At 40.5% G+C, this 27,565-nt stretch overlaps 1 protein-coding gene across 1 annotated transcript in view; it reads left to right on the top strand.

The window, feature by feature from the left end:
- Nucleotides 1-26,581, top strand: part of lysmd2 (LysM, putative peptidoglycan-binding, domain containing 2) — a 48,786-nt gene extending 22,205 nt beyond the window's left edge. The window contains exons 2-3 of the mRNA XM_067971442.1: nt 4,424-4,764; nt 21,320-26,581. Of these exons, the coding sequence (XP_067827543.1) occupies nt 4,424-4,764; nt 21,320-21,383 (405 nt within the window). The 3' untranslated portion in view covers nt 21,384-26,581. The remainder of the gene's footprint in view (nt 1-4,423; nt 4,765-21,319) is intronic.
- Nucleotides 26,582-27,565: the final 984 nt, after the last annotated feature.

Raw genomic sequence — 27,565 nt, 5'->3', positions numbered from 1 at the left:
GAAACTGGGACCTTCCTACTCGATGTGGTTTAGTAGTGATATAACCATTGAGCCACTGGTGAAGCTATCTATATATATTCTCTTAAAATCTTTGTCCTGTGAAGTATCTTTGTAAGGTAACAGAAAATATTCAGTTTGTGAGGAGTGAGCATCATTCTAGTGTGTCAGCACGTTAACTTTTCATTCACCATTTCCTGCACTGTTGCATTTCTAATGCTTCCTCAGTTTTCCTCCATTCCAAAAAAACGGTGCTACAGGCAGAAACCATCTTCCAGTAGCTTGTCCGAATGGCCATTCCTCGTGTGTGAGCCTAGATAGTGAAGGCCAGCAGACTGTTCAACCATGGGAACGTCGTAGCTGAGCCTGTCCCTGCGCTTGCATGTGGATTTTCCAGCAGGAGTTGCTGGATAGCTGTCGGGAGGGACGTTGAGACCAATTTGCGACACTGCAATTAAGATCAGTTCACTGAGCACAGGCTGGGGAATTGAATCTGGGCCCAGTAGATCTGGATGGCTGTTTGACACCATGCACTGCATTGTCCAACTGAGCCATCGAGGCAGCTTAGTCTTAGTTACTGGAAGGAAAATAAATGTCAAAAATATGTGAACTATTATACAAAATAAAATATGTTAGATAAAAAGATTAGAGAAACTCCAGCTCTACAGTCTAGAAAGAAGGTGGTTAAAGGTGGACCTCATCGAGATAACATAAAATAATACAATTATATAGATGAGGCTAATTCAGAATATTATTTTGAAGTAAACCAGGAAAGTAGGACCAGAAGAGAGAGATCTGAATTAATGAAAAGTAAATGTAAGTAGATGTTGAGGAGAACTTCTTTACTCAGTAATAAATAACTTGCCCAGGCAGGGTAGTGGAGGTAAAAACTTTGGTGTTATTTAAAGTATAGTTGAATGTTAAGGTGGAAGGTTTAGGGTACTAGAGGGATGAGTTTTAAGGGGCTGAATGGCCTTTTTTTGTCCATGACTTTTCTTACTTTCTAATAAATGGTGAATTTCAGTTTGAGGACTGTATATGCCCTCATTCTTGTACCATTCCATTAGATATAATAGTGTCTAAGACTAACTTGGCACTACATGCACCATTGTAATGTATCGTGTCTATTGATTACTCCATATATCTTCACCGCGTTAAAATGATGTCTTTTTAAGTACTGTTTTACTGATGAGAGTTTGGCGTTCTGAAGGTTTTTTTGAAGTGGGTATTCTTTTTAGGAAGGAGGAAATCAGCTGGGAAATCAAAATTGAAATCTGAAGTGGCAATTCGGCAAATTTACATGAATTGTGGGACAGTCCAGGCACAGAGTTCTGACTGAGATGACGGTCCTCCTTCACAGATGGGATGAGTATCCTGTCGACTTCTAAGGCAGCTTTTAAAAAAAGACATCTCAAAGTAGATTATAGAGAATAACATAGAATTTACCGCACAGAAACAGGCCGTTCGGCCCAATCGATCGTCTGTGCGTCACACAAGCCTCCACCCGCTCTATTTACTTCATCTCACCCTATCACCATATCCTTCGATTCCTTTCTCCCTCATGTACTTATCTAGCTTCCCCTTAAATGCATCTACCACTCCATGTGATAGCAAGATCAAACTCTTGCTTTCCTCATTTCTCCTGAATTGTTGTAACAGAAACATTCATAGGTTTTATGTTTTCATCATTCTTAGAAATTCTTGTTTACTTTCACTGTTGTAATACATGACCTCCAGTGCGATGGAAGCTACAGGTTGTGATTAATCAACATATTGCGAATAATGTAAGTCCTGGAGTGACTACATTCAGGATACAGTGTGGGTGGGGATGGATTGCACGGCAGCAATTTTGTTAAGTGTTTACTTGTTAGATTTCTGCTGTCTTATTCAATGTCACTCATCCATTTTTTAAATATGATGTGGAGATGCCGGTGATGGACTGGGGTTAACAATTGTAAACAATTTTACAACACCAAGTTATAGTCCAACGATTTTATTTTTAATCCCACAAGCTTTCGGGGGCTTTCCCCTTCCTCAGGCGGTGTTCCATAATTTTCCACACCGCCTGAGGAAGGGGAAAGCCCCCGAAAGCTTGTGGGATTAAAAATAAAATCGTTGGACTATAACTTGGTGTTGTAAAATTGTTTACAATTTTTTAAATATGTGTGTGTTGTGTCTCAGTTACAAAATATTAGCAGGATTTCATTGTTGGATAGATTGTGGCTTTAAAAAAAATCGATGAGAAAATTAGATTACTCCAAAATGACTTTTCAGAATATCATCCTGTGATACGGGCCTATACAGGATACAGAGATGGTTCTATTGGTGAATTACAAGGACAAAAACTCCGAAGACCTTTCTCAAAACAGTTGATCCAGTTCCATTTAATGGTGGCATTTGACCTCCGATTGACTACCTTCTCTGGGAATACGTTCCACAGAGGAATATAAAGCAGTAATCTCATTGCAGGCTTTGGATGATCTAGTCCCTGAGAATAAAGATGGAGTACTGTATTTCAAAACTGTCTCCTGCATCCAGAGATGCAATTGCAGCCCAATTGGTCTCATATATTTGCTATTTTTTATACAACATAGGAACAGGAATAGGCTATTCAGCCCATCGAGCTGATCTGTACCTCATCTCCATAGACTTGTGACACAGTCTTGCCTAATCATTGGCCATTTAAAAAAAATTCTCTTGGTGTAAGCTCATGGCGAACATTGATCAGGGTATTTAGTGTAGTTGATGCATAATGGCACTCATATCCAAGGATTAACAATTGTTAATAACTTTCTGCAGGTAAATTGAATGAAAATCCACATTTGAAATAATAACAAAGGCTCACTGTTGTTTTCATAGCAGTTCTTACTATAATAATTAAAAATTCGAAAACTATTTAGGTACCGATGTGAGCTGAGGATGCATGCAGGAGAATTGATTATTAAATTGGTATCTTGCTGCCCAGCACTGGAGCGAGATGAAGGGCTCTTGGCAAGCGATCAGGATCCATTTACATTACTCTGATATCTTCAGCACATTGATGTGAATGCTGCGACAGTTTATAGGTAGCTATTCATAGTACCAAATTTGTTTTAGAATGACTGTGACATGGACTTGAGTAAACCTGGTGGTTTAAAAGCCCTCCTCCCCACCCATCCTTTCCACTTGTGTACACTGAACCACATCCTGTATATCTGTGAGCAGTCGTCCCACTGACTGTGGGTTTCGTACTGAGAGTGAATGCATGAGGCCCTGCTGGAAGGATGTTTGAAGGAGTTTCCATTTGATGATGGTGCAAAGGGATTACCATTGCAGGAATAAACATCTTGGGACTAATGGGGTATCCAAAACTCTCACATGGCTGCAACTCTGAAGTGCCAGTGAAGATTTCTGTAAAGCAGCACGCTTTTTAGGTACAGTAATATCTGAACTTCTCAATGAAAAAATAGGCTCCCACCCAAACTCACAACTAGTGCAGAGCTGCGGGTTAACTGAACAGATCTTAAAAAGGCGTGTCCTGTGTCGTATGTTCTATCAAATACTAAAATTGACTACTGTATCATAACGGTACAGCTAATGATGAGCTGAAAAACATGGTCGTGGTGACACATTATAGTACAACCTCACAGTTACAGCCCCTCAAAATTATAATTCAAGGCTAAGCTATAACTGCGAGGTTGCACTATAATGTCCACTCTTCATGTCGGTGTTTAGAAAGTCTCAGATCTGTGGCACCACAAACATAACCTGTTGCACAGAATGACTCCTGCAAACTCCCTCTACATACCAATGTAAATGTGGAATGAGGGCTGTTTTTTGTGCAGTCATCAAGGTAAAGGATGTTTTTTGTTGCTGGAGGAATTGAACACTTTTCATTTTAGACGCGCAGCATTCCCAGGAGGTCAGGTGTAGCACAGCCAGATGCAGAGCAAAGTTCCCTCCACTCTGCTCCATTAATATACCCCAGACCCAGCAATCTGACCAAAGATCACTCTCACAAGAGCACCCTCTGCTGCAGCAGTGTGTCATTTAATTCATTTCCCACACCAGCTGTTTTTGGGCTGTAGGCCATTCCCTACTAAGAACTGGATTGACAGTGCCCAAACTCCGCTCTTAAAGAAACTTTATAGCCAAATGACCAAGGAGGTTTCATTCCATCAGTCTGGATTTGAGTCCAGGTCTCAGGTGAAAACCCAGTGTCTAACACACTGCATCACCCAGTTTCCCTTGGAGGGCTGGTCTTTATACCAATTTAATGCACATGGAATATCTGCTAGGTTCACTCCGGAGTGGAATTTGGGCCAAAATTTACTCTCTCAACTCAGGCCAAAATTTACTCTGAACACCGCAGGACAGATCAGGTACAATATTGTAAAACAAGCCTGTAGTTAGGATGATAATAACATTTATCATGATTCTGTTCTAGATGGAGCAAATAAAAAGAGCAAATAAACTCTTCACAAGTGATTGCATATTCCTGAGGAAAACCCTAATTATCCCAGTCATATCTGAGAAAGGGTCACTGTTTAATGGACTGAACTCATTGGACTCTCCTGAGAATGAATCCAGGGAGACGCACACTCTCAGTGATGAAAGGCCGCTGAATATAGAAGAAGAAAGTTCTTCATCTTCGAGCCCAGAAGATCCTGACAACAGGCCCACTCAGCCTGAGGAACTATCCGCCAAAGACTTCTTGCAGAGACTGGACTTGCAGATTAAACTGTCAACACAAGCAGCTGCTAAGACAATACAGGAGGATGATAACGGGTAATTATATTGTAAATAACAGCACAGTTATATGTGAGTAACTGCACTTGCAATAAATATATTTAATGTTATTCAATTTATACATATTAGAAATAAACAGTAAAGCATTTGGTAAATGCATATTTTGTAGATTCTAAATTAGAGAAAATTCTTCAAAATCTTTGGACGGTGTGTGTTGTGCTTCCAGGATAATCCTGTGCATAATGATTATAGGTAATGGGTTTAGTACTGGGCCAAGTTTAATAAAGTGGATGTTGCTGAAATTAGTATATTTTTTAGTTACCTTTTAACTTTTTTTTAATATCAAAGCCATTTAATGCTGTATGTTGCAAGTTAACCTGTCACAGATCATCAATATGAGTAAAATTAGTACTTCCAAATCTTTGGTTAAATCGGGTACCTGTTTAGATTGCAGTCCAGTGCAAAATAAGTCAACAGTGGCAATTTGACGATACAGTAAGCGTGTATCTGTCGGGTACACCAAAGAGTTAACTGACCAATTTAATCTGCCTTCATTATGTGGGAGGGTTTTACGCACCCTAGATCTGATCCACCAACTATCACACATGCAGGGTAAAAACTGACCATTCCCCAATATCTATTGTGCAGCTTATGCACGGCACATAGCTTGGTTTTCCAGCTCTTGTTACTTCTTTATTATTCATTACTGAATTATGAGGAACTCTAACGTGTTATAAGTACAGCACCGTTTATTTTGTTGTATGGCACTAACTTTCTCATGAAAAGATGCAGTTTTGTAGACCTAATGTGGACCCTCTTTTTTTAATGCTTTTATTTATAATTCTTTCTCACTTGCCCTCCATGTTAGGATGTTAATAACATTTCTTGTATACCTGTACACCTATTATAGATGATATTGCATTTAAGTAACTTGTTTAGAAGCGTAATTAATTTTTGAAGAGATTTTATGTTGTTGTGGAGATGAAGGTTTTTTTTTTGATGAAGGTATTAGTGTTGGGGAACTGAGTATTTATGCTATTTTGGACTTTTGTCAGGTACAGGTAGGGAGTAAAGCTCCTTTTGCTGTGCCCCACAATGTGACTCTGCCTTTATCTCAGAGGAGTAACTGCCCACTGCAGCGTTGAGTTTTTCCATCTCTCGCACCAACCATCCATGTGGCCCGAGTGAGAATGCCAAATTGTATTAAATTACAGTTAATTTTATAGGGCCATGCCGTCTAAGAATTGGGTTGACTGCAGATTTTTATATAAGGATAAACTAAGAGAGGCTTAATGGTCTTCCTCGCCTGTATTAACATAAGAACATAAGAAATAGGAGCAGTAGTCGGCCATACAGCCCTTCGAGCCTGCTCCGCCATTCAGTCAGATCATGGCTGATCTTTGACCTCATTTCCACTTTCCCTCCCGATCCCCCTATCCCTTGTTTCCCCTAGAGTCCAAAAATCTATCCATCTCAGCCTTGAATATATTCAATGACTGAGCATCCACAGCCCTCTGGGGTAGAGAATTCCAAAGATTCACAACCCTCTGAAATTCCTCAGTCTTGAATGGCTGACCCCCTATCCTGCGATTATGCCCCCTAGTTCTAGACTGTTTAGCCAGGGGAAACAACCTCTCAGCATCTACCCTGTCAAGCCCCCTCATAATCTTATATGTATTTAGCTGTTGACCTGGGTTCAAACTGGCTAATTTTATGTAGGATTCTTACAGTTAACAGCGAGAAGAGACTATCACCCATCAGTCTGACAGCTCCCCGAGTTGAAAGGGATGTGTACTAAATGATGTGCCATCCAGATCTGGAACAGCGATTCATGTTGTACTTTTTTCCCGTTTTGTACAAAGTGTCCTCCGAAGTATCAGGTGACAAAAAAACAAAGCTGCCAGGAGCTTCCTTTGACTGTATGTTAGGTTCTGCACCGCCTCCCATTTATTCATCTTTCTGTAGACAACACTACTTTGTAGGTTTTGCACAATTCAAATTTTTCCTGGTACAGAAAGTAGTCGCAGATGATCAATCATTCAAGCTGAAGTTATGACTTCCCATTGCCCGGGAGGCAGCCAGATTGCTCGTCCCTTCGGTTTCCTTTTTGTTGTGCAGGGCTGAGGTCATCATAATTCAATTGGAGAGAAGATTGTAATCATGCATATGTGAGAGGTGTGGACTGGGCCTAAGCTGCTCAAAACCTTCCAAAGTCAGCTAGGTAACCCTTTGGCCCACGTAACAAATGCAAATAAAATGTTATGCTTGGCGTTCCAGTTTAAAACAAGCCTTGAAATTACCGGTGCCTAATGTTGACTCAGTAGGATGTAAAAGTCCCTTTGGCAAATTCAATGTAGTTGAAATTCTTCTTTAATGAATTGGGACAAATAAACAAAGGAAATCACACGCAGCCATCCCAGTGTTTTATTAGGTAATTAATTATGGAGACAATGGGCATTCTCTTGTTTTTATCATTTAAAAGAGGAGTTTCAGGCCTCGGATCCTTCATTTCTGGGCGAAACATGTATTATATCTTCATACCTGCTGAAAATATAGTGACTAGTACCATAATCAAGAAAAATGTTAATCACATTGCATTTTGATTGTGAAGGGAACTGAATTCTTGCCTGCTGTGAAATCCTGTTAGTTATGGCATGTCTAGCGGTGGGTGATGAAGGCATGGACCAGAGTCCCGGGACAGTGAGCTACAGCTTTCCACAGTGCGATTCACATGAATTTTCAGTTTGTCAGCAGTCAGCCCTCTATAGATTCAGGCTGACCAACGTGCTACTTCAAGTGGAGGAGTGATGTGTCGAAAGCAAGGGATCTGGTTCTGAATTTCAGTCCCAACTGAATTTGAAATTGCCGACTCCCAATAGCCCAGCCTTGCCTGTTCTTGAGCAAAAGGAAAAATCGATAGCTCGATCTATCCTGGCCTTTGTCACCTGCCTCGTACTTGCTGTTATGGAGTGGTATCAGTAGCATATGGCCATTGAGAAGTGGTACTGTGCTGTGGCTTAGACCAGCTGTTGACTATGGAGATAGGAAAGCAACAAAAATAGAAACATTAAGGGGAGTGTTATTAAAGGCACTGAAGATGAACTTTTTTAATACATGCGTTACAATAATAATATAACTAGTGGGTATTTTGTTTCAGGTCTCCTTTATTTTCTTTTGTAATACTTGGTTCATTTGATATTTTTTTGTGCTGGCATATATTCATTTCATTGCCGACCCTGCTTTCTAGCTTTCATCAATTTTCACCTTCCATACTGCTTACTGTGCTTCATTACCACTTCTGTAACCCTTGCTGTGCAATGTGCTTGGTATTGACTTTGAAGTCCTATATTGTATTTGCAAAATAATGCTCTTGTGTCATTAATGTCCATGTGCAGCATCTGTAAGGAGAGAGTTTGTTGCTTTGAAATGGTGCCAAGAAACAGATGTGCATTTCATTAGTTTTGAACCCTGTTGAGCTGAAATGTTGAACTTGCCACTGAATGAGTCATGTTTATTTTCTCCGAATTATCTTCTGCTTTGGTTACATGAGGCCATACGGCACTTTTTAGATCCCTATCTAAATAGAGCCCAGATTCTAACCTAGAGTATTTTGCCTTTATGGCATATGTAGTTTCTAAAACCAAAATTGGGTTTGTTGTTTTTTTTTAATTTGTTCATGGGATGTGGGCGTTGCTGGCGAGGCCAGCATTTATTGCCCATCCCTAATTGCCCTTGAGAAGGTGGTGGTGCACCAATCTGGTATTCAGAACCAGCAAAATGATATTTGAATTCTTTTGCTGTGATTGTAAATTTTGCAGCAAGGTTTCCTCTTGTTGCAGTAAATGTGAGAACTGCCAGCATGGAGAAGAGCTTTTATTTTGGTCAGAGCAAATGTATTTCTGTAGCATTCCGATACACGGAAGAGATGAGTTTTCAGAAACATGCCTGTTCCTCAAATATAAAGACTGCATTTGGACTTCAGTCAAATCAGTTTAATGTAGTCGAATGGTTACAGAATCTGTGGACGTTTGCTTTTGCAAGCACATAAGGGCAAATTTTACAGGGCACCATGAGGCCAGTAAAACAAATTTGTGGCACTGCCAATTAATTTAATAATCTGAAAATTGGGAACATCATGAATTTGGCAGGCTGATTCCCTGATTTACACTCGCTTTGTGCGAGGCTCCCTACCAGGAGGAGAGCTGTGCAAAATCTACTGTGTGGTCTCAGGATGATAGGAATTGCTAGATGGAAAAAGACCAAGGTTCACCTTTTACCATCCTGGTAATTGTAAGATAAGCTCCTTTGTCACACCTTCAAAGAAAGCCAATAAAATAAATTGGCAAGATGTCCCTTTCATGAACCCATATTGGTTACCTGTTATTTCTATTCAGATGCTCCGTGATCTTGTCTTAATAACTTTACCCACTATGAACGTCAAATTCTCCGGTCTATAGTTTCCTGGGTCACTCATGCTACCATTTTTTAATAATGGGAGAAACATCTGCCTTTATCCAGTCCCCAGTATTCAGTGATTTCTGGAAAATTTGTGCCAGAGTTCTTGCAATTTCCTCCCATATCTCTAGGGATCCTCTGATGCATCTTATGCAGCTCTTGAGATATAATTATCTTAAGTTTGCCCAACTGTTCGGCAATAGTGCTGGTAGGAATGTGAATAGTGTCATAACTTGCCTCTGCAACATCCTCTAGTTCCCTTTCCAGATCAAATAAGTTACCTGTCTCCTCCTTGGTAAAAAAATTAAGCCAAAAAACCTGTTCAGTTCTTTTGCAGCCTGTGTACCATCACTTTTTGGAAGAGTTATCATTCTTTACATAAGGAGGAATTTTGCTGTTAGGGCTGTGGATGAGTTAGCTACTGAAATGGAATTGGTCAGAGTTGAACAATATGGGTTCCATGGCCGGATTTCACTAAATTTGGGAATTGGGGAGAAATTCTACTTGGAGAGTTTACATGTGATTCAAGAGGTTGAATATAATGATATGGAAAATCATACACCAACTTTCTCATTTTATATTTCATTATGCAATTATTTTGACATTTTTAATATTTCAAGCTGGCAGTGTGGAATTAAAAATGTGTTGCACAACAATGGAACCACTTCACAATATAAATATCAACAACATTTAAAATTAATATTTATATCTAATCAATTAATACCTTGTGTAGTATAAACACATGTCTTAAAGAGCATGAGCATTGTTTATCCCACTCGTTGCACTGTATCATAACTCACTATTGCTTTTGAGACATTTGGTCAGCCAACTTGAAGATATAAATCATTTCAAATGTATGCTTTATTACTCTTCTATGTACTGTCAATGTTTATGATTTCTTTGTCCATGTTGTCCCGATCTTGGTAATGATTGATGAAGTGCATGGGGCCAAATGTGGAACAATATCCCACTTGCCACTTTTTAATGAATGGAAAAGGTGATTCAAAAAATAAATTTCAGTGTAAGCTTTGTAAATAGCAGAAATGAAAACCCAAAAATGCTGGGAATACACAGTTGCTTCATTAGCATCTGAAAGGAGAAAATCTTGGACCCTTTGTCAAAACTTTGTAATTAATGGCATCAATTCTCTCAGAATGGTTTTCAGTTTCCCCTGTGTTTTTCATTCCTGGCGAAGAATGAGCGTGCTGTTAAATTAAATCAGAGCTGTGGATATGAAAGGATTAGAAGCTAAACTAGTTATTACAGTTAGCTAAAAGACTTGTATCTTATCTCTTGTGACATTTAAAAAAAAAAATTCCTGGAAATTGAAATGCATAAGAGGGAAAGTGACTTATTGTTTGTTCCAGATAGCACGCTTCTGCCTATCTCTGTAACCTCCTCCAGCCCTGCAATCCTCTGAGAACTCTGAATTCCTCCAACTCTGGCCTGTTGTGCATTCCCCACCTCCTTCACCCCACCATTAGTGGCCGTGCCTTCAGCCGCCTAGGTCCTAAGCTCTGGAATTCCCTCCCTAAATCTTATCGCCTCTCCCTCCTTCTTTTAAAATGTTTCCTACCTCTTTGACCAAGCTTTTGACCACCTGTCCTAATGTCTCCTTCTTTGGCTCGGTTTCAGTTTTTGTCTGATTACACTTCTGTGAAGCGCCTTGGAACGTTTTACTACGTTAAAGGTGCTATATAGATGCAGGTGGTGGTGAGGTAGAGCTGGGTGTCATCAGCGTATATGTGGAACATTGTGTTTTCGGTTGATGTCGCTGAGGGACAGGATGTAGATGTGAAATAGAAGGAGGCTAAGGATAAATCTTCAGAGAAATTCGGAAGTAACGGTGGGAGAGCAGGAAGAGAATCCATTGCAGGAGATTCTCTGGCTGCGATTGGACCAGGCGATGGCAGTCCCACTCAGCTGGACAACGGAGGAGAGACGTTGGAGGAGGATGGTGTGTCCAACCGTGTCAAAGGCTGCAGACAGGTCAAGAAGTAGGAGGAGAGATAGTGCACCACGGTCACAGTCACATAGGATGTCATTAGTGACTTTGATTAGGATCATTTCAGTGCTGTGGCGGGGGCGGATACCTGATTTTAGAGGTTCAAATGTGGTATTGCGGAAAAGATGGGCGTGGATTTGGGAGGTGACGACACGTTCAAGGAATTTGGAGAGGAAAGGGAGGTTGGAGATGGGGCAGTAGTTTGCAAGGACATAGGGGTTAAGGGTGGGTTTTTTCGAGGAGGAGTGTGATGACAGTACATTTGAAAATGAGGACAGTACCTGAGGAGAGGGAACCGTTTACAATATCGGCTAGCATGGGGGCCAGGAAGGGAAGTTGGATGGTCAGCAGTTTAGTGGGAATAGGGTTGAGAGAGTAGGAGGTGTATCTCATAAACAAGATGATATCAGTGAGGGTATGATGGGAGAAAGATGTGGCAGAGGGGAACCTTGAGGGAAGTTTAGATTGGTGGGAAACTGATGCAATATAAAACCACTACTTAGTTCTTCCTTTTTTGAACATATATAGCATAATGTCACACTTGGTGCATTTGACAGAAACAGCAGCTGTGCAATGATTGAATAGCTCTACGTTCAGTCATAGCAATTGTTATTTATTCCTTTGTCCGCTCGGGCCTAATGGGCACTCGCTGAAAATGAAGTTTTTATTTTTGACTGGGTGAGGAAGATGAGCTCAGGTTGACGAAAACTATTGACAGATTTATTAGGAATAGCAGATATAGATGGTGACGTTGGGTAGGATAGAGTGAATGATGGAGAAATGAATGGGTGTGTGTACTGATTGTCTCAGCCTCGTCACCGTGGTATTAATGGCCATTGTCCACATTGTCTTTTCCAATTTTTTCCCCTCCTGAACACTGACTCTTGTTGAGATGCAATTGCACAGGTACCAGCAACGATAGCTTCCTTTTCTGTAGCACTCGTCACATAAAGATAAATGTAGTGTGCTTTATAAAGCAGAAATAAAACGGACACAGTAGAAGAAAAGAAATTGCGAGTTAACGGGTGACTGAGGGTCTGGCCAGAGAGAAGGAATTTGGGAAACCTTTTTGCTGAAAGTAGAGATGGAGGTGACAAGGCAGCTGTGCAGTAGGTAAAAGAATGGCCACCGATGGTCAAGTAGAGGGAGCAGGGAACATGAAGAAATCCTGTTTGAATGGGAAGAGGCCTTTGGGCCTGCCTAATAGAATCATAGAAGTTTACAACATGGAAACAGGCCCTTCGGCCCAACATGTCCATGTCGCCCAGTTTATACCACTAAGCTAGTCCCAATTGCCTGCACTTGGCCCATATCCCTCTATACCCATCTTACCCATGTAACTGTCCAAATGCTTTTTAAAAGACAAAATTGTACCCGCCTCTACTACTGCCTCTGGCAGCTAGTTCCAGACACTCACCACCCTTTGAGTGAAAAAATTGCCCCTCTGGACCCTTTTGTATCTCTCCCCTCTCACCTTAAATCCTGGAGGAAATGAGGGAGATTGTTTAAAAAATGTTACTTTTTTTCTTGCGTATTGACAAGTGGGTCAGATCATGATTTGACTATACCAAATGGACAGTAATACGTATCAGTCAAGCTCGATTGGGTGATTCTCAGCTCGCCCCGTAGATTCAGTTCAGCATTCGAGAGGTAACCTGCCCACTGTTAGTAGTTTTTTAAAAAAGTTTACTCCTGCAAAGGAGGAAATGATGATAGCCAATTGAGTTTGGTGGAATGAGTGATTAGAATGCAATTCAGTTCAGATTTAGATGAACAAAAAATAAATATTCAAAATCTGAAGTAAAATCAAAAAAAGGATGATGTTAGGTTGGTCAGCATTTGAAAGAGGATAATAGATTAAAGGTTTGAGTGTGATCCTCCATCAGGACGGTTCTATCACACAGTTAACCATCTTTCTCTTTCAGGTGCTGAATGACCTGCTGAGCCTTTACCAGCATTTTTTGCCATTATTTCCATTCAGGTTTCATTGATGGGTTACTGCTGACTAAACGGAGTGGTCATGAAGTGAAAATCTAACTGATTTAAAAACTGGGTGTTTGCTGCAGCTGAAATGATTAAAAATGCTGGTTTTTCATGTGTTGCGCTGAACTCTTCGATAAATAAAAGGAAAGGACTTGAATTTATATAACGCCTTTCACAATCTCAGATCATTCCAAAGTGCATCACAGCCAATTAAGTACCGTTGTAATGTAGGGAAATACAGCAACCAATTTGCGGACAGCAAGGTCCCACCAACAGCAGTGAGATACATGAGTATATAATCTGTTATTGGTGATGTTAGTTGGGGGATAAATACTGGCCAGGATGTCCAGAGCACTGCCCTGCTCCTCTTCGATTAGTGTCATGGGATCTTTTACATCCAGCTGAGAGGGTAGACGGACCTGTGGCCTTAACCTCTTATCCTGACCTGGCCTCCATATTCCGATAGAATAGTAATATGTATTGATGTTTGTTTAGGTGGAAGTTTATTTATTGCATTACCACCACTCATTTCTTGCTCATCCGAAAGACGGCACCTCCGACAGTGCAGCTCTCCCTCAGTACTGCATGGAAGTGTCAATCTAGATTATGTGCTTCTGTAAATGCTTGTGCTTTGTTATACTAGTGCAGCTATCTGCTGTTTGTTTTCTTTAAATGATTTTCTTCTTCCCATTTCCCTGGTAATCTTGTACACATTATGATTTTTGTGCATCAGAAGTGCTTTTGTGAAACATGAAAAGCTGCAGGGGCTTCTTTGCTTCCTTTTAAATTGAGTTTGATGGTATCAAGATCATATCCCATACTGCGATTGGCTCTCCACCATCCTTACAAAGTCAATTGAGGATATGCTGATAAAATTGGCAGTGCTTGGACTGCACTGGTCTCTGCCTGAGGTGAAACTAGTGTCCTTTTAAACACAAGCATGTGGCCAACTTCATTACAGGACTTATTTGCTGAGGTATTTAGAGATGCGATGAATAACAATATGTCAGACCTGTGGCCTTAGCCCCTTATCCTGACCTGGCCTCCATATTCCGATAGAATAGTAATCTGTATTGATGTATGTTTGGATGGAAGTTTATATATTGCATTACCACCACTTTTATTTTTTACTTATTATACACGTTGGCTGTATTTTAGTTATAATAATGCAGCGATGATGCTGACTTCTCTAGTTCAAACCCAGGCTGATGTTGGAGTTCCCTGTATACAGTCACTGCCACCTGTCTCTAGTACAGATGCCTTAAAAGAAAACTTATTCGATTTGCAGACTCATTGCTGGTCAAATGGGCCACTTCACTATCACTCCAGCCTTAACCCTCTCCAAATCCGGTGACATGAATATCACAAAATAGATGCTGTCTTCATGAAGTAGATCAACAAATCTGTAGGATCTAGTCACTAATATTGTATTGGAGTCCTAGCTCAGTATAGGATCAGTTACTATTCAATAATACCTGTATGTACATGTTGCTTGTACAAGGTGAAGAAGGATCTACACCCAGAACGTTAACCTAACTTTCCTCTTTTTAGATGCCAGTAGACCTGTTGTATTTCCAGAACCTAGGATTGCAACGGGATCTTGATAAATTGGGCCAGTGGGCCGATGAATGGCAGATGGAGTTTAATTTAGATAAATGTGAGGTGATGCATTTTGGTAGATCGAATCGGGCCAGGACCTACTCCGTTAATGGTAGGGTGTTGGGGAGAGTTATAGAACAAAGAGATCTAGGAGTACAGGTTCATAGCTCCTTGAAAGTGGAGTCACAGGTGGATAGGGTGGTGAAGAAGGCATTCAGCATGCTTGGTTTCATTGGTCAGAACATTGAATACAGGAGTTGGGATGTCTTGTTGAAGTTGTACAAGACATTAGTAAGGCCACACTTGGAATACTGTGTACAGTTCTGGTCACCCTATTATAGAAAGGATATTATTAAGCTAGAAAGAGTGCAGAAAAGATTTACTAGGATGCTACTGGGACTTGATGGTTTGACTTATAGGGAGAGGTTGGATAGACAGACTTTTTTCCCTGGAGAGTAGGAGGTTTAGGGGTGATCTTATAGAAGTCTATAAAATAATGAGGGGCATAGATAAGGTAGATAGTCAAAATCTTTTCCCAAAGGTAGGGGAGTCTATAACAAGGGGGCATAGATTTAAGGTGAGAGGGGAGAGATACAAAAGGGTCCAGAGGGGCAATTTTTTCACTCAAAGGGTGGTGAGTGTCTGGAACGAGCTGCAAGAGGCAGTAGTAGAGGCGGGTACAATTTTGTCTTTTAAAAAACATTTGGACAGTTACATGGGTAAGATGGGTATAGAGGGATATGGGCCAAGTGCAGGCAATTGGGACTAGCTTAGTAGTATAAACTGGGTGACATGGACATGTTGGGCCGAAGGGCCTGTTTCCGTGTTGTAAACTTCTATGATTCTATGATTCTATAACCATCTGTTTTTATTTCATTTCTTTTTATAAATACTTTCTTTTTGCTTATTTTTCCCCATTATCCTTGCTTTATGTAACCATGACAACATGGTGAGCAGTCTCTTCACTCCTTTTCACCTTATGGTTGCAATAAGTAAAATGTTGGAAATATAACAGTTTTTTTATTCGTTCATGGGATGTGGGCGTCGCTGGCGAGGCCGGCATTTATTGCCCATCCCTAATTGCCCTTGAGAAGGTGGTGGTGAGCCGCCTTCTTGAACCGCTGCAGTCCGTGTGGTGAAGGTTCTCCCACAGTGCTGTTAGGAAGGGAGTTCCAGGATTTTGACCCAGTGACGATGAAGGAACGGCGATATATTTCCAAGTCAGGATGGTGTGTGACTTGGAGGGGAACGTGCAGGTGGTGTTGTTCCCATGTACCTGCTGCTCTTGTCCTTCTAGGTGGTAGAGGTCACGGGTTTGGGAGGTGCTGTCGAAGAAGCCTTGGCGAGTTGCTGCAATGCATCCTGTGGATGGTACACACTGCAGCCACAGTGCGCCGGTGGTGAAGGGAGTGAATGTTTAGGGTGGTGGATGGAGTGCCAATCAAGCGGGCTGCTTTGTCCTGGATGGTGTCGAGCTTCTTGAGTGTTGTTGGAGCTGCACTCATCCAGGCAAATGGAGAGTATTCCATCACACTCCTGACTTGTGCCTTGTAGATGGTGGAAAGGCTTTGGGGAGTCAGGAGGTGAGTCACTCGCCGCAGAATACCCAGCCTCTGACCTACTCTTGTAGCCACAGTATTTATATGGCTGGTCCAGTTAAGTTTATGGTCAATGGTAACCCCCAGGATGTTGATGGTGGGGGATTCGGCGATGGTAATGCTGTTGAATGTCAAGGGGAGGTGGTTAGACACTCTCTTGTTGGAGATGGTCATTGCCTGGCACTTATCTGGCGCAAATGTTACTTGCCACTTATCAGCCCAAGCCTGGATGTTGTCCAGATCTTGCTGCATGCGGGCTTGGACTGCTTCGTTATTTGAGGGGTTGTGAATGGAACTGAACATCCCCATTTCTGACCTTATGATGGAGGGAAGGTCATTGATGAAGCAGCTGAAGATGGTTGGGCCTAGGACACTGCCCTGAGGAACTCCTGCAGCAGTGCCCTGGGGCTGAGATGATTGGCCTCCAACAACCACTACCATCTTCCTTTGTGCCAGGTATGACTCCAGCCACTGGAGAGTTTTCCCCCTGATTCCCATTGACTTCAATTTTACTAGGGCTCCTTGGTGCCACACTTGGTCAAATGCTGCCTTGATGTCAAGGGCAGTCACTCTCACCTCACCTCTGGAATTCAGCTCTTTTGTCCATGTTTGGACCAAGGCTGTAATGAGGTCTGGAGCGGAGTGGGCCTGGCGGAACCCAAACTGAGCATTGGTGAGTAAGTGCCGCATGATAGTACTGTCGACGACACCTTCCATCACTTTGCTGATGATTGAGAGTAGACTGATGGGGCGGTAATTGGCCGGATTGGATTTGTCCTGCTTTTTGTGGACAGGACATACCTAGGCAATATTCCACATTGTCAAGTAGATGCCAGTGTTGTAGCTGTACTGGAACAGCTTGGCTAGAGGCGCAGCTAGTTCTGGAGCACAAGTCTTCAGCACTACAGCCAGGATGTTGTCGGGGCCCATAGCCTTTGCTATATCCAGTGCACTCAGCCGTTTCTTGATATCACATGGAGGGAATCGAATTGGCTGAAGACTGGCTTCCGTGATGGTGGGGTTATCGGGAGGAGGCCGAGATGGATCGTCCACTCGGCACTTCTGGCTCAAGATGGTTGCAAACACTTCAGCCTTGTCTTTTGCACTCACGTGCTGGACTCCACCATCATTGAAGATGGGGATGTTTGCAGAGCCTCCTCCTCCTGTTAGTTGTTTAATTGTCCACCACCATTCATAACTCGATGTGGCAGGACTGCAGAGCTTTGATCTGATCCGTTGGTTGTGGAATCGCTTAGCTCTGTCTATAGCATGTTGCTTCTGCTTTTTAGCATGCATGTAGTCCTGAGTTGTAGCTTCACCAGATTGGCACCTCATTTTTGACAGCCGTACTAAAATGGATGAAAATATCCCACAACGCAAGGCAGCATTAGGGGAGAAGTATCGGGCATAAATGAAGTGAAAGGAGATCCTCTGTGGATTCTGTAGGCGAGTGGATGAATGGTACACACCCAACTCTTGTTTGGTGGGCTGACCAAATGGACCTGCAGTTACATAAGGTGGGTGTGGGGAGGGTTGTTCGATTTGTCACTTCAGGGCACTGTTGGTTGGAACGGTGGCAGGTACTATTTAGCATAAAAGTGTGAGGTGGTATACTTTGGATGTAAGATTGGCAGAAGGGATTGCAGTCTAAATGGGGAAGCACTAGGGAGTATAGATGAACAATCTGATTTAAGAATCCATGTAAGTAATTCATTAAAAGCTACTTTGCAGGTGTAAAAAGCAATCAAAAAGGCTAATTGGATGCTAGGCTTCACATGAGACATAGAATATAAATGCAAGAAGTACTACTACAGTTACACAGAGTGCTGCTCAGACCTCATTTGGAGTATTGTGTGCAGATTTAGGCACTGTACCGTAGGAAAGGTATACCGACCTTGGAGAGATTCTAGCAAATGATTTACCAGGATGATGCCTAGGGGAAATTGGGCTATGATGAAAAACTAGGTAAACTTGGGTTGAATACCCTAGAGATGAGCAGATTAAGGGTTGATCTCACGGAGATGCTTAAAATAATGAAGGGAATTGGCAAGGTAGGAGAATCCAGAACGAGAGGATGAAATCTTAAAATTAGAACTAAGCGAATCCAGGAAAGATTTCTTCACAGAATGGGTTGTAAGGATGCGGATTGCACTGTCCCAGAAGAGCATAGATACAGATCAATTAAGGTGCTTAAAAGGGAGATAGATACTTACTTGCAAAATAAGGGTGTTAAAGGATATGGTGGTAGGGCAGAAAATTGGGAGTAAAGAAATGGACCTGCCATAGTAAAATAAGTTCAATGGAGGGATGGCTACTTTTGTTCCAATGTACAGGGTTTGTCGTTGCAAATGTTCTTAATGGGAGCAATTTAAGATGATCGGTTAAGAGGATCACACAGCATTAAAGTGTATTCACTCAAGTTTCCTGAAGTATATTGATACCAATAAGTTAAATCAGTTGAGTGACAACATTGGGAATTTGAAACCTTGCTATTTTGACATGGTTATCTCCTGCATTGTGTCAGTTGAGAAGCTTTCCATGGCAGCTGTTGACACTGCCTCAGTGTGAAATAGCCGTTGCAGCATTATAATTGGATTATGCAGGCCAGCTTCATGATTGAAATGCAAAGGGTGCCTACATGCTTAATATTCCATTTATACAATATGTGAAAACTTGTAAACAAATCCAAAAATCTGAAGATGTTGGAAATCTGAAACAAAGACAGAAAATGCTACGGCACTCAGCAGATCAGACAGCATCTGTGGAGAGAACAAACAAGTTAACTTTTCAGGTGTAGAGCCTTCATCAGAAACATCAATTCCTCAGTTCTCTCCACAAACGCTGTCTGACCTGTTGAGAGTTTCCATAATTTTCTGTTTTTGTAAGTGAAAACTTGTGTCGTTTAAAAGGCGTTTTTATATTTTATGTTTTTTGTACATCATCAGAAATAAGCTTGAATAGAAGCAATGATCTAGATCAAATGAATAGAAACAGATTCCAGAAGCCTTTCAAAATAGTGGCCTTGTCAGGAATGTGAAAAGGAGTGTGGTGGGATTAGATGATGTTTTCTTCACTGAGAAGAGATTCTGCTGGCTGATGTGTTAGGGTCAAATGTGGAGAGCAAATTTGGCGGAGGTGTGAGTTACGGATAATTTTGGCTGGTGTATGCAAGTAGTCATTTAAAACCTCTGCCGTGTTTTGGGAGCCCACCTGAATCTGCCCTGAGGAATCCTTCAATGGCCCTATGCACTCCTTTATTGCCCTCTGACTGAAAAAGATTTTATTAATGCTACTGCAATGATCCACAGCCTTCTTTTCCACCGACCTTTTGGCTGCACTGACAGAAGCTCTGTTGCCTTAGTTATTTTCTATTGATCTGTAAAAAGATTTCTGCTCAAGTCTGATTACCCCTTGCACATGACCGGTGTGCCACCTTGGCTTTGTTCTACCATGTGTCCTTCTTTTGACTCCAGTTACATACATGATGCTGATTTGGCTGCTTAAGAAGTTCTGGCATTTCTTTTGCATCAGCTCTTTTTTATCTGTTTGTTCTTTACTGTTGCCATTGTTTCAGTTCTTTGGCCATTTTCCTGCTTCCTATGCTGTTTTTAGTATTGCTTTGCATTCCCCGCTAGCACTTACCATTCTCCTATCTTTGTTTTTTTTATTCTTGTTCTTTTCCCTTGTCCTTTTTCTGTCAGTTTTCTCTGCTAATATTTTTTTCCCTCCTGTCCTTTCCCTGCTATGTTTTCTCCATGTCTACAGTTAACTGTTTTCTCTGTCTCAGCCCATTGTCCCACCATCTGTGTTTATGCTCCAATTAGAATCATAGAAAGGTTATAGCACGGAAGGAGGCCATTCGGCCCATCGAGTCCACGCAGGCTCTATGCAAGAGCAGTCCAGCTAGTCCCACTCCCCCGCCCTATCCTCATAAATTTTTAAAAATTGTTTTTTTCCTGAAAGACAGGCACAAGTCTAATTTTTTTTTAAACAGTTCTTCCTTAATGTGTCTAACTTCAACCGATCTCATTTGAAAGACCATAATAATCAATCCTTCCCAACTTGCGCTTTTACAACACCAATTCTAAAAATGTAGATTATACCATTGGATTTCCAACACCACAGCCTGACCTGTTACTTTGAAATGCTTCTGCTCCTTTTCAAGTATCCTCAACCTCCAATCATGATTCTTCTGTTTGCTTTCCTCAATTCGGTGTAATTATCTGTCTGAAAAGAAATATTTCATTGGAATTCAGGAGGAGAACCAAAGGCCTCCAAACAGGATGCTATCAGTTCCCTGTACAGCTGAATACATCCCACCCTATAGAATCCATGTGGTGTTTTCAAAGCAGTTACAGGAAGATTTGGTATGTTTGCCATCAAGGTGGTGAGGGCTCAAGTTTAATTTTAGCTCAGTTGGTAGCGCCCTCACCTTTGAGTCCGAAGGTTGTAGCTTCAAGCTCAACGGCAGACTTGAGCGCATAAGCTCAGCTGACAGCAGTACTGAGGGAGTTCTGCATTGTCGGCGGTGCCTTTTTGGATGAGACGTCTGCCACAGGTGATGTAAAAGATTCCATAGCACTATTCGAAGAGCAGGGAGTTCTCTCATTAACCGGCCAATATTCCTCCCTCAACCAATGTCAAAACAAGAACTGGTCATTCATTTCATGTACTGTTTGAGGTGTGTACAAACTGGCTGCTGCACTTGCCTACGTAGCAGTGACTGTATTTGAAAAGTAATCCATTGATTATAAATGGGATGCCCTGAGGATGTGATAAGGCACTATGTTAATGCAAGTTCTTACTTTACTTTGTTTTTATAGATTTGCTTCTAAACATTCTGATCTAATCAGAAGTTTGAATAGAAATATGAAAGCAAAAAGATTGTTTTTTAAAAAAAATGTCATCTTGCAAATCTCTGCAGGGAAATAATCAAGTTCTTTACTCTCCACAGAGCTGGTGATGGAGGACACAAAGATAATCCCTATGCAGCATCCTCCTACCAGAGTCTTCATTAAATACAGAAAGGGATCCAGACCTACAGGATGGTTCATACAGGACGGCTCAAGATAACAGTGTTTTTCCAAATAAGTTATTGGAGGTGGAGAATTTGGATTCTGAGGCACAGACTGTGACATTTGTTGGGTTTTGGGCTTTTTGCTTTTTTTTGCTTAAATCTACGCGATTACATTGTATACACTGGCGTGCCAGGACACTGGAGTATGATAAAAGGGAAAGGCAGCATTTTACTTTGAACATCTTCGGTGTGAAGTGTGAGCTGCTACAACTTTTGTGGGTTTTTTTGTGCTTTCTCTACCCCCTGTTTTATATTACAACAGCAAAGCTTCTGTTGGTTTGAAGTGTGTGCTTATTTGCTGCAGTCCTAGTCCACAGGAAATACACTTAATGCTGGTTTGAAGTTAGATATAAAGCAGTGTAAACTACCTGATTCAAATCCGTAGTCCTTTTCACATCTTGCACGCGCTGGCTGCTGTGCTTTCCGACTGCCTGGCACTTGATTGGGTCTGGGGCAGAGGTGATTGTAATTGCTTTGAGACTGAGCTCGGTTGGAATTAATTTAATTCTAACTAAATATGACTTTAGCTTATGATTTTGTGCAAAATGAGAGTGAATGGGGAGAGATCTCACATTTAGCTAATTACCTGGAAGTCCTGTTTGTATACTGATGAGGCTGGGTAGTTTTACACATATTGACTGGGTTGAAGGGGCCATATGTTCAAAATCTTCAAGTTAAAACCAAAGGTTATATTGAATACCTTCAGTTCTAAGCAACAGTGTTCATTTAGGATGAAGACAGTGGGATAATCACAGGACTTTATTCTTTTTAAAAAGTGGAATGACATCACTTACATGAAGCAGAACCCAACCTGTAGTTATAGAAGCAACACTAAGCCAAATTTAAGCATTTGCTTTGATGGTGACCAATTGCAAACTGTCTAAACATGGTAAGTGTTGGTTCATTAATGCAGCCAGCTTATTGCTCTGCTAGAATGTTATGTGGGCAAAATCATACAACCACAGAACCAAATTGCTTTCAGTTAAAGGGGGTTTGTGGTCTTCATGAATGTAAGTTTGGATGCTTGAGTAAATGCAGTTTGAGCTAAACCTAGGTTTGTTGAGCTACCAGAAGCAGATAGATAGTCTTGATAATGCAGTTGCGAGAGTGATATGTTTTTACGTTGTCAGTTTTTACCACCATTTTAGTGAGTAATGCAGCTTTTGCCCTAATTCTGCACAGTGGTTTCCATCTTCAATCACTCCATTCTATAAGTCAGATTGTGGACTGACTTCTACAAAACATCTTCCCCACTCTGTGATACATGAGCACAGCGTGCTGTGTCTCAGGCTTCCTTCTGTCTCCACATTCATGCATTTATTTTTTTTTGCTGAAAATTGGTTTGCTGATTTGATTAGGGAACTATTTTCCATTGGGAGAGGAGAGGGCACTCTTTTCCTTCCTGTATTAGTGGCTTAGCTCTGAGACTAAATCGCCAGAACTGTGGCCAGAGCTTGCCGCTATGGGAATGTAGTTTGTCACTGCATTAGAAAATTGTCTGGGACTTTGGTCCTACATTTTAGCTCCTTCAAACACCTGAGCACTAAATCCTAGTGCAGGTACATTACTTTTTAAATAAATCCAATTTGAGAGTGCAGCCACTAAACTGTAACTGATGAGGCTGTCTAATTTTATACATTCTGACTGGGCTGAAGAGGCCTAATAAATAATGTAATCCCACACTGTCTCAAACACCATAATATCTGTTCAGAATCTGATTGTACCAAACTGGTTGAGTACAGTTGTTTCCCTGGATGAGATTGAGGCAATATTCCTAACCATGTAATGAAAATTAGGCTGATATTTGTGATAGATTACTTAACAATACAGTTCCATAATGTATCTAGTACACCTTATATGCTGTTTTCAGATCACAATGCCCACTTTAAGAGCTCATCCACATATGCTTTTATTACCTTTTTGTTTTATGATTGATATCATTTCCAGTTGCCTTATTCACTTCCTATGTGCATCTGGTTAGTGCCTGGTTTACAAGGTAATCTACACGTGACCATCAAGAAGGAGCAGAAAGTCCATTTTTGCCTGCACTTCTCATTACCACGGTAACAGCCAAACTGTTGGGATAGCACTGCTGCGTTCACGCCACTTGAGTGTTCATATTGAGTGTGGTATGAAATCAAAACCAAGGAGGTAAGAACCAGGCCGAAGATATGAGCACCAGATAGGAGATGATGGTGAATGTGCCAGGTTTACGAGGAGTTGACCTAAATTTATTTTGAGTGAGCGACAGTGATTACATTAAAGCACTGGTTGCTCATGTAGATAAATTGATTTGGTGTCAGTGTATGGGCTAATGTTTAAAAGTAATCAAGCGCTGTACATTATTCATAAAGGCAATGCAAATTCCCCAACCTGGAGCTCCATAAAAGTTGAACCTGTAATAGTTTGTATATCTGTGAAATGATGACCGAGTCAATTGAAGAAGATCCATAATATATATTGATGAGACTGTTAGTATGTTTAACTTGTTTCTAATATTGCTCCCCTCCTTTCCGGAAAGTGCTGATTCACGTTGGGGTAGGATTCCTCAGGCACTGGACGACCCCTCCCATTACCTCACCAGAGTGACTATTCTTAATATATGAGCCCAGACAGCAAGTATTGATAGGTTTTTCAAATCATGGGATGCATCCTGACCTGGCTGAAATTATAATTTATTCAAATTTCACAAAATGTATCTCTTTTAAAGTTATATTGTTTTACCCGTCTTGATTTGGTTGCTTCTGAATTCCAAACACCACCTAAAGACATTGTAAGCATGATATCACCTCATAACGCAGGTATAATTCTCAACTGCGATCTACACCTGACTTCTATTTTTTTCTCTCACTTCTGGGTTTTAAGAGTTGGCACAGATTATCTGTCTTACAAAAATAGTTACTCCAACATGTGCCGAGAAAATGGGGAAGGATACGGGCTTTAGCAGATTTCAAACTAGGCAGTAGTTGCACCTAAGAGGCACAGTGGGAAGTAGTTTTAGTATAGGCAATTTGCAGGGAGAGCTGGTGGTTGTCATCAAACTGTGAGCAATTACGTACATTTACTAAGATCCCTTTATACCCAATGTGTTTGCTCTGATTGATTGATCAGTCTCTGAGTGGTGGAGCTGTTTGCTGTGCTGTTCTCTGCGTGAGATTTTTAGTTACTACTGAATGCAGAGTAGGAGACATTACTCAGCAGTGTCAAGGATCTGTCTTGAATGCATTCAGTCAGCTGAGACTTACCATGGTAATTTCAGTTCTGTGTATTTGTCTTGTATAACTTAATAGATACATGTAATAGTGTTTTGATGACACTTCAGATGTAAAAATGGAGAAATTGCACACACCATACGAGGGATATCGACAGTAGATCTCTTTGTTTTGCCTTTCATACATCAAACATTTCATGAATCATATCTATCTCATTTGTGTGTTCTATAAAAGGAAGGCAATTTACTTTTTCAGGTAATTTCAAGTATATATTATAGATATGGGGATGTTATCAAATACCTGCTATCAATAGAAAATAAAAAGCAAACTCACAAATGCTGGAAATCAGAAATCAAAACAGAAAATATTGGAAATGCACAACTGGTTTGATCAGCATCTGAGAGAGATTGATTAACATTTCAAGTGGGGCCATTCATCAGCAGCAACAGAAGTATGTTGAGTACCTATTGAATACAATGTAAATTTGTTGGTGAGATTTTTGACTTGAGTTATTATATTTCCAATTGCTAGCATTGCACATCAATTCTATTATTGGCCGTAAGTATTTTTTCTTGATTTTCGGATATTTAAACATATAACTATTGCCGTATTGCTTTTTTTGCCAGGTGCTTTCAAAATTATTTGGTGCAAAATTGGTATGAATCCTATTTTCCTTTTCCAAATAAAATCTTTTTCAAAGATACTGTTAATAAAAAATATTTCAGCAGGAGGATTATTGCATTTGAAATGATTATAGTTACCCAACTGCTGGGCAACATCTATCTTGCTGTTAAAAATGTCATATTTTAATCAATTTTATCTAAGAATTATTTATGGCTACAGATATCGTCTTTCTATGATTTTTAATGGTATAATGCCACAATACTGTAAAATTACTGATGGCTATTTTAAACTCAGGCTCGAGCTCATCACTAATGTAATGCAAATCACATTTCATTAAATTAAAGAATGCAAGCTAGTTTGAACATAATGTCTGATAGTGAGTTTCTTACCTTATTATTGTGCAGATGAAAAACATATCTGAGCTGGGGAGCTCTGAGTTGACATGGATTCTTAAATTTTATTTTCCCCAATTCTCCTCTTCTCTTCCTCCCCCCCCCCCCCCCAAAAAACGGATAGATTTTCAATTTGCTGCCCTGGTGTAAAGCTGGCATTGCGGTTTGACAATCCGTCATAGAAACTGCTTGACTTTCATTTCCATTCGTTTCAATCAATCTGCAATGCCAGTGTTAACGCCCAGGTAACAAGTTGTAAATCTACCTCAGTGCCTCTTGTTGGGGTATGAGTTTCGTGGGTGTCATGGTTGGATTGCTTCTGAAAGTAAACACAGTATGTGCATATGTTCAACTGCAGACCTTCCCTTATTTAGTTTATGATTTTCATGAAAATAGTGCAGAGGCGACTAAATGAAGGCCTAGTGAATTGCTAAAATACGTTTGAGCATCTGAAAACCTGACATTGTTGCAGAACCGAGTTAAGCACTATAATGGTTATCACGTTTATGGGTTTTTTTGGAGGTCGGAGGTATAAGAGAGAAATCCGTTTATGCCTTTAATTTGTGTGAAAATGTTGTGCTTTTAAAATTGGATTAATGAATGTTTATTTTTCTTGCCTTCACTTACTATCCATAATTGTGTGAAGGTTGTTTTGTTCCAGGAACTATATTGGGCAAATGTGATTTGGAAGAATAAGTTACAGATAATGATTTTGAACATGTGGAAATCTGTGACTTCATTCTGAAGAGTCGAGTGGAATAACTAATGCAGTGAACTTTTAATGCATGAATTGTTTGTGTTGCTATGTTGTGGCCTTAGATTTAAAAAAAATGTACTGGCAATGAGGACTTGTTCTCTGGTTAATATTTCATTTGACAATCTGCAATAAATGGATTTTGTTACAACTTCAATCTGAAGCGATGTGTTGCTTATATTTTACAGTGCGAAGAATTCAATACTTATCGTAATTTTGCCTCTTTATAGCACATTGCCATTTTGCCCAGTTGAGCTTCATACAGAGTTCATTGAGAGTTAGGGAAAGGTACATTATATGTAAGTGGTGAAGTAAGTACTGTGCACCTGTTTGCCAAAATAAAAATACCCAGTCCACTATCAGTTAGTTACAAAAAAAGTACATATAATCTTTGAGGAAAATGTGAAGCTGCATCTTAAAAATTAAGTGTTGAACTTTTGTTCTCTTTTGAGGAAATTACATTGGCCATTATTAAAATCAAATGTGAATAATTCTGTGTGCCCCTTGGTGTGAAAGAAATATGAATGCATATTAAATTCAGACTAATTTTAATTTGTTAGAATATGGAATTGAGTTTTAAACTCCCTCCTTAAAAAATACAGTAGAATTTGCACCAGAATTCTGAATTTAGAAGTCATTATTTACAATAGAAACCTTTGGATAAGGGTCACTGGACTGCCTGTCTGAAGCAACTATGACCATCTTTTAAAACTGTGTATTCAGCTGAAGTGTCCCATTCAATACTGCTTTCAAAAAGTGAACAGGTTAACTTTTTTTTAGGTTGGGTGCGATGAATGGTGTTGATCTCACTCGAAGATCTGACTTGGGGAAATTCTGAAGCCAGGAGTTAGTACCGAGCGCTGTTCTAACTTTCACCATGCTTATTCCCCATATAATGATGAGATTAGTAAGACCCCTCCAAATAGCTCTGCCATTGTCATCAGCACTTGTGCTTTGAACAAAAGTGCTAGGAAAGGGGAAGAAAAGGGTAAACACAAGGATTTCAAGGGTGAGGATAATTGTTTGTGATTTTTATTTTTTAAAGAAGAGTTGTGACATTTGTAGTGTGGAACAAGCAATGTCCATCCAAACAGACGCCTCCCCAACGTTCCTGATTTAAATGTAGACCCCACACCAATTC

Source organism: Heptranchias perlo, chromosome 34 (genome assembly GCF_035084215.1).
Source record: "Heptranchias perlo isolate sHepPer1 chromosome 34, sHepPer1.hap1, whole genome shotgun sequence".
Taxonomy (NCBI): Eukaryota; Metazoa; Chordata; class Chondrichthyes; order Hexanchiformes; family Hexanchidae; genus Heptranchias; species Heptranchias perlo.
The sequence above is the reverse complement of the archived record's forward strand: the minus strand, read 5'-3'. Positions and strand labels throughout refer to the sequence as shown.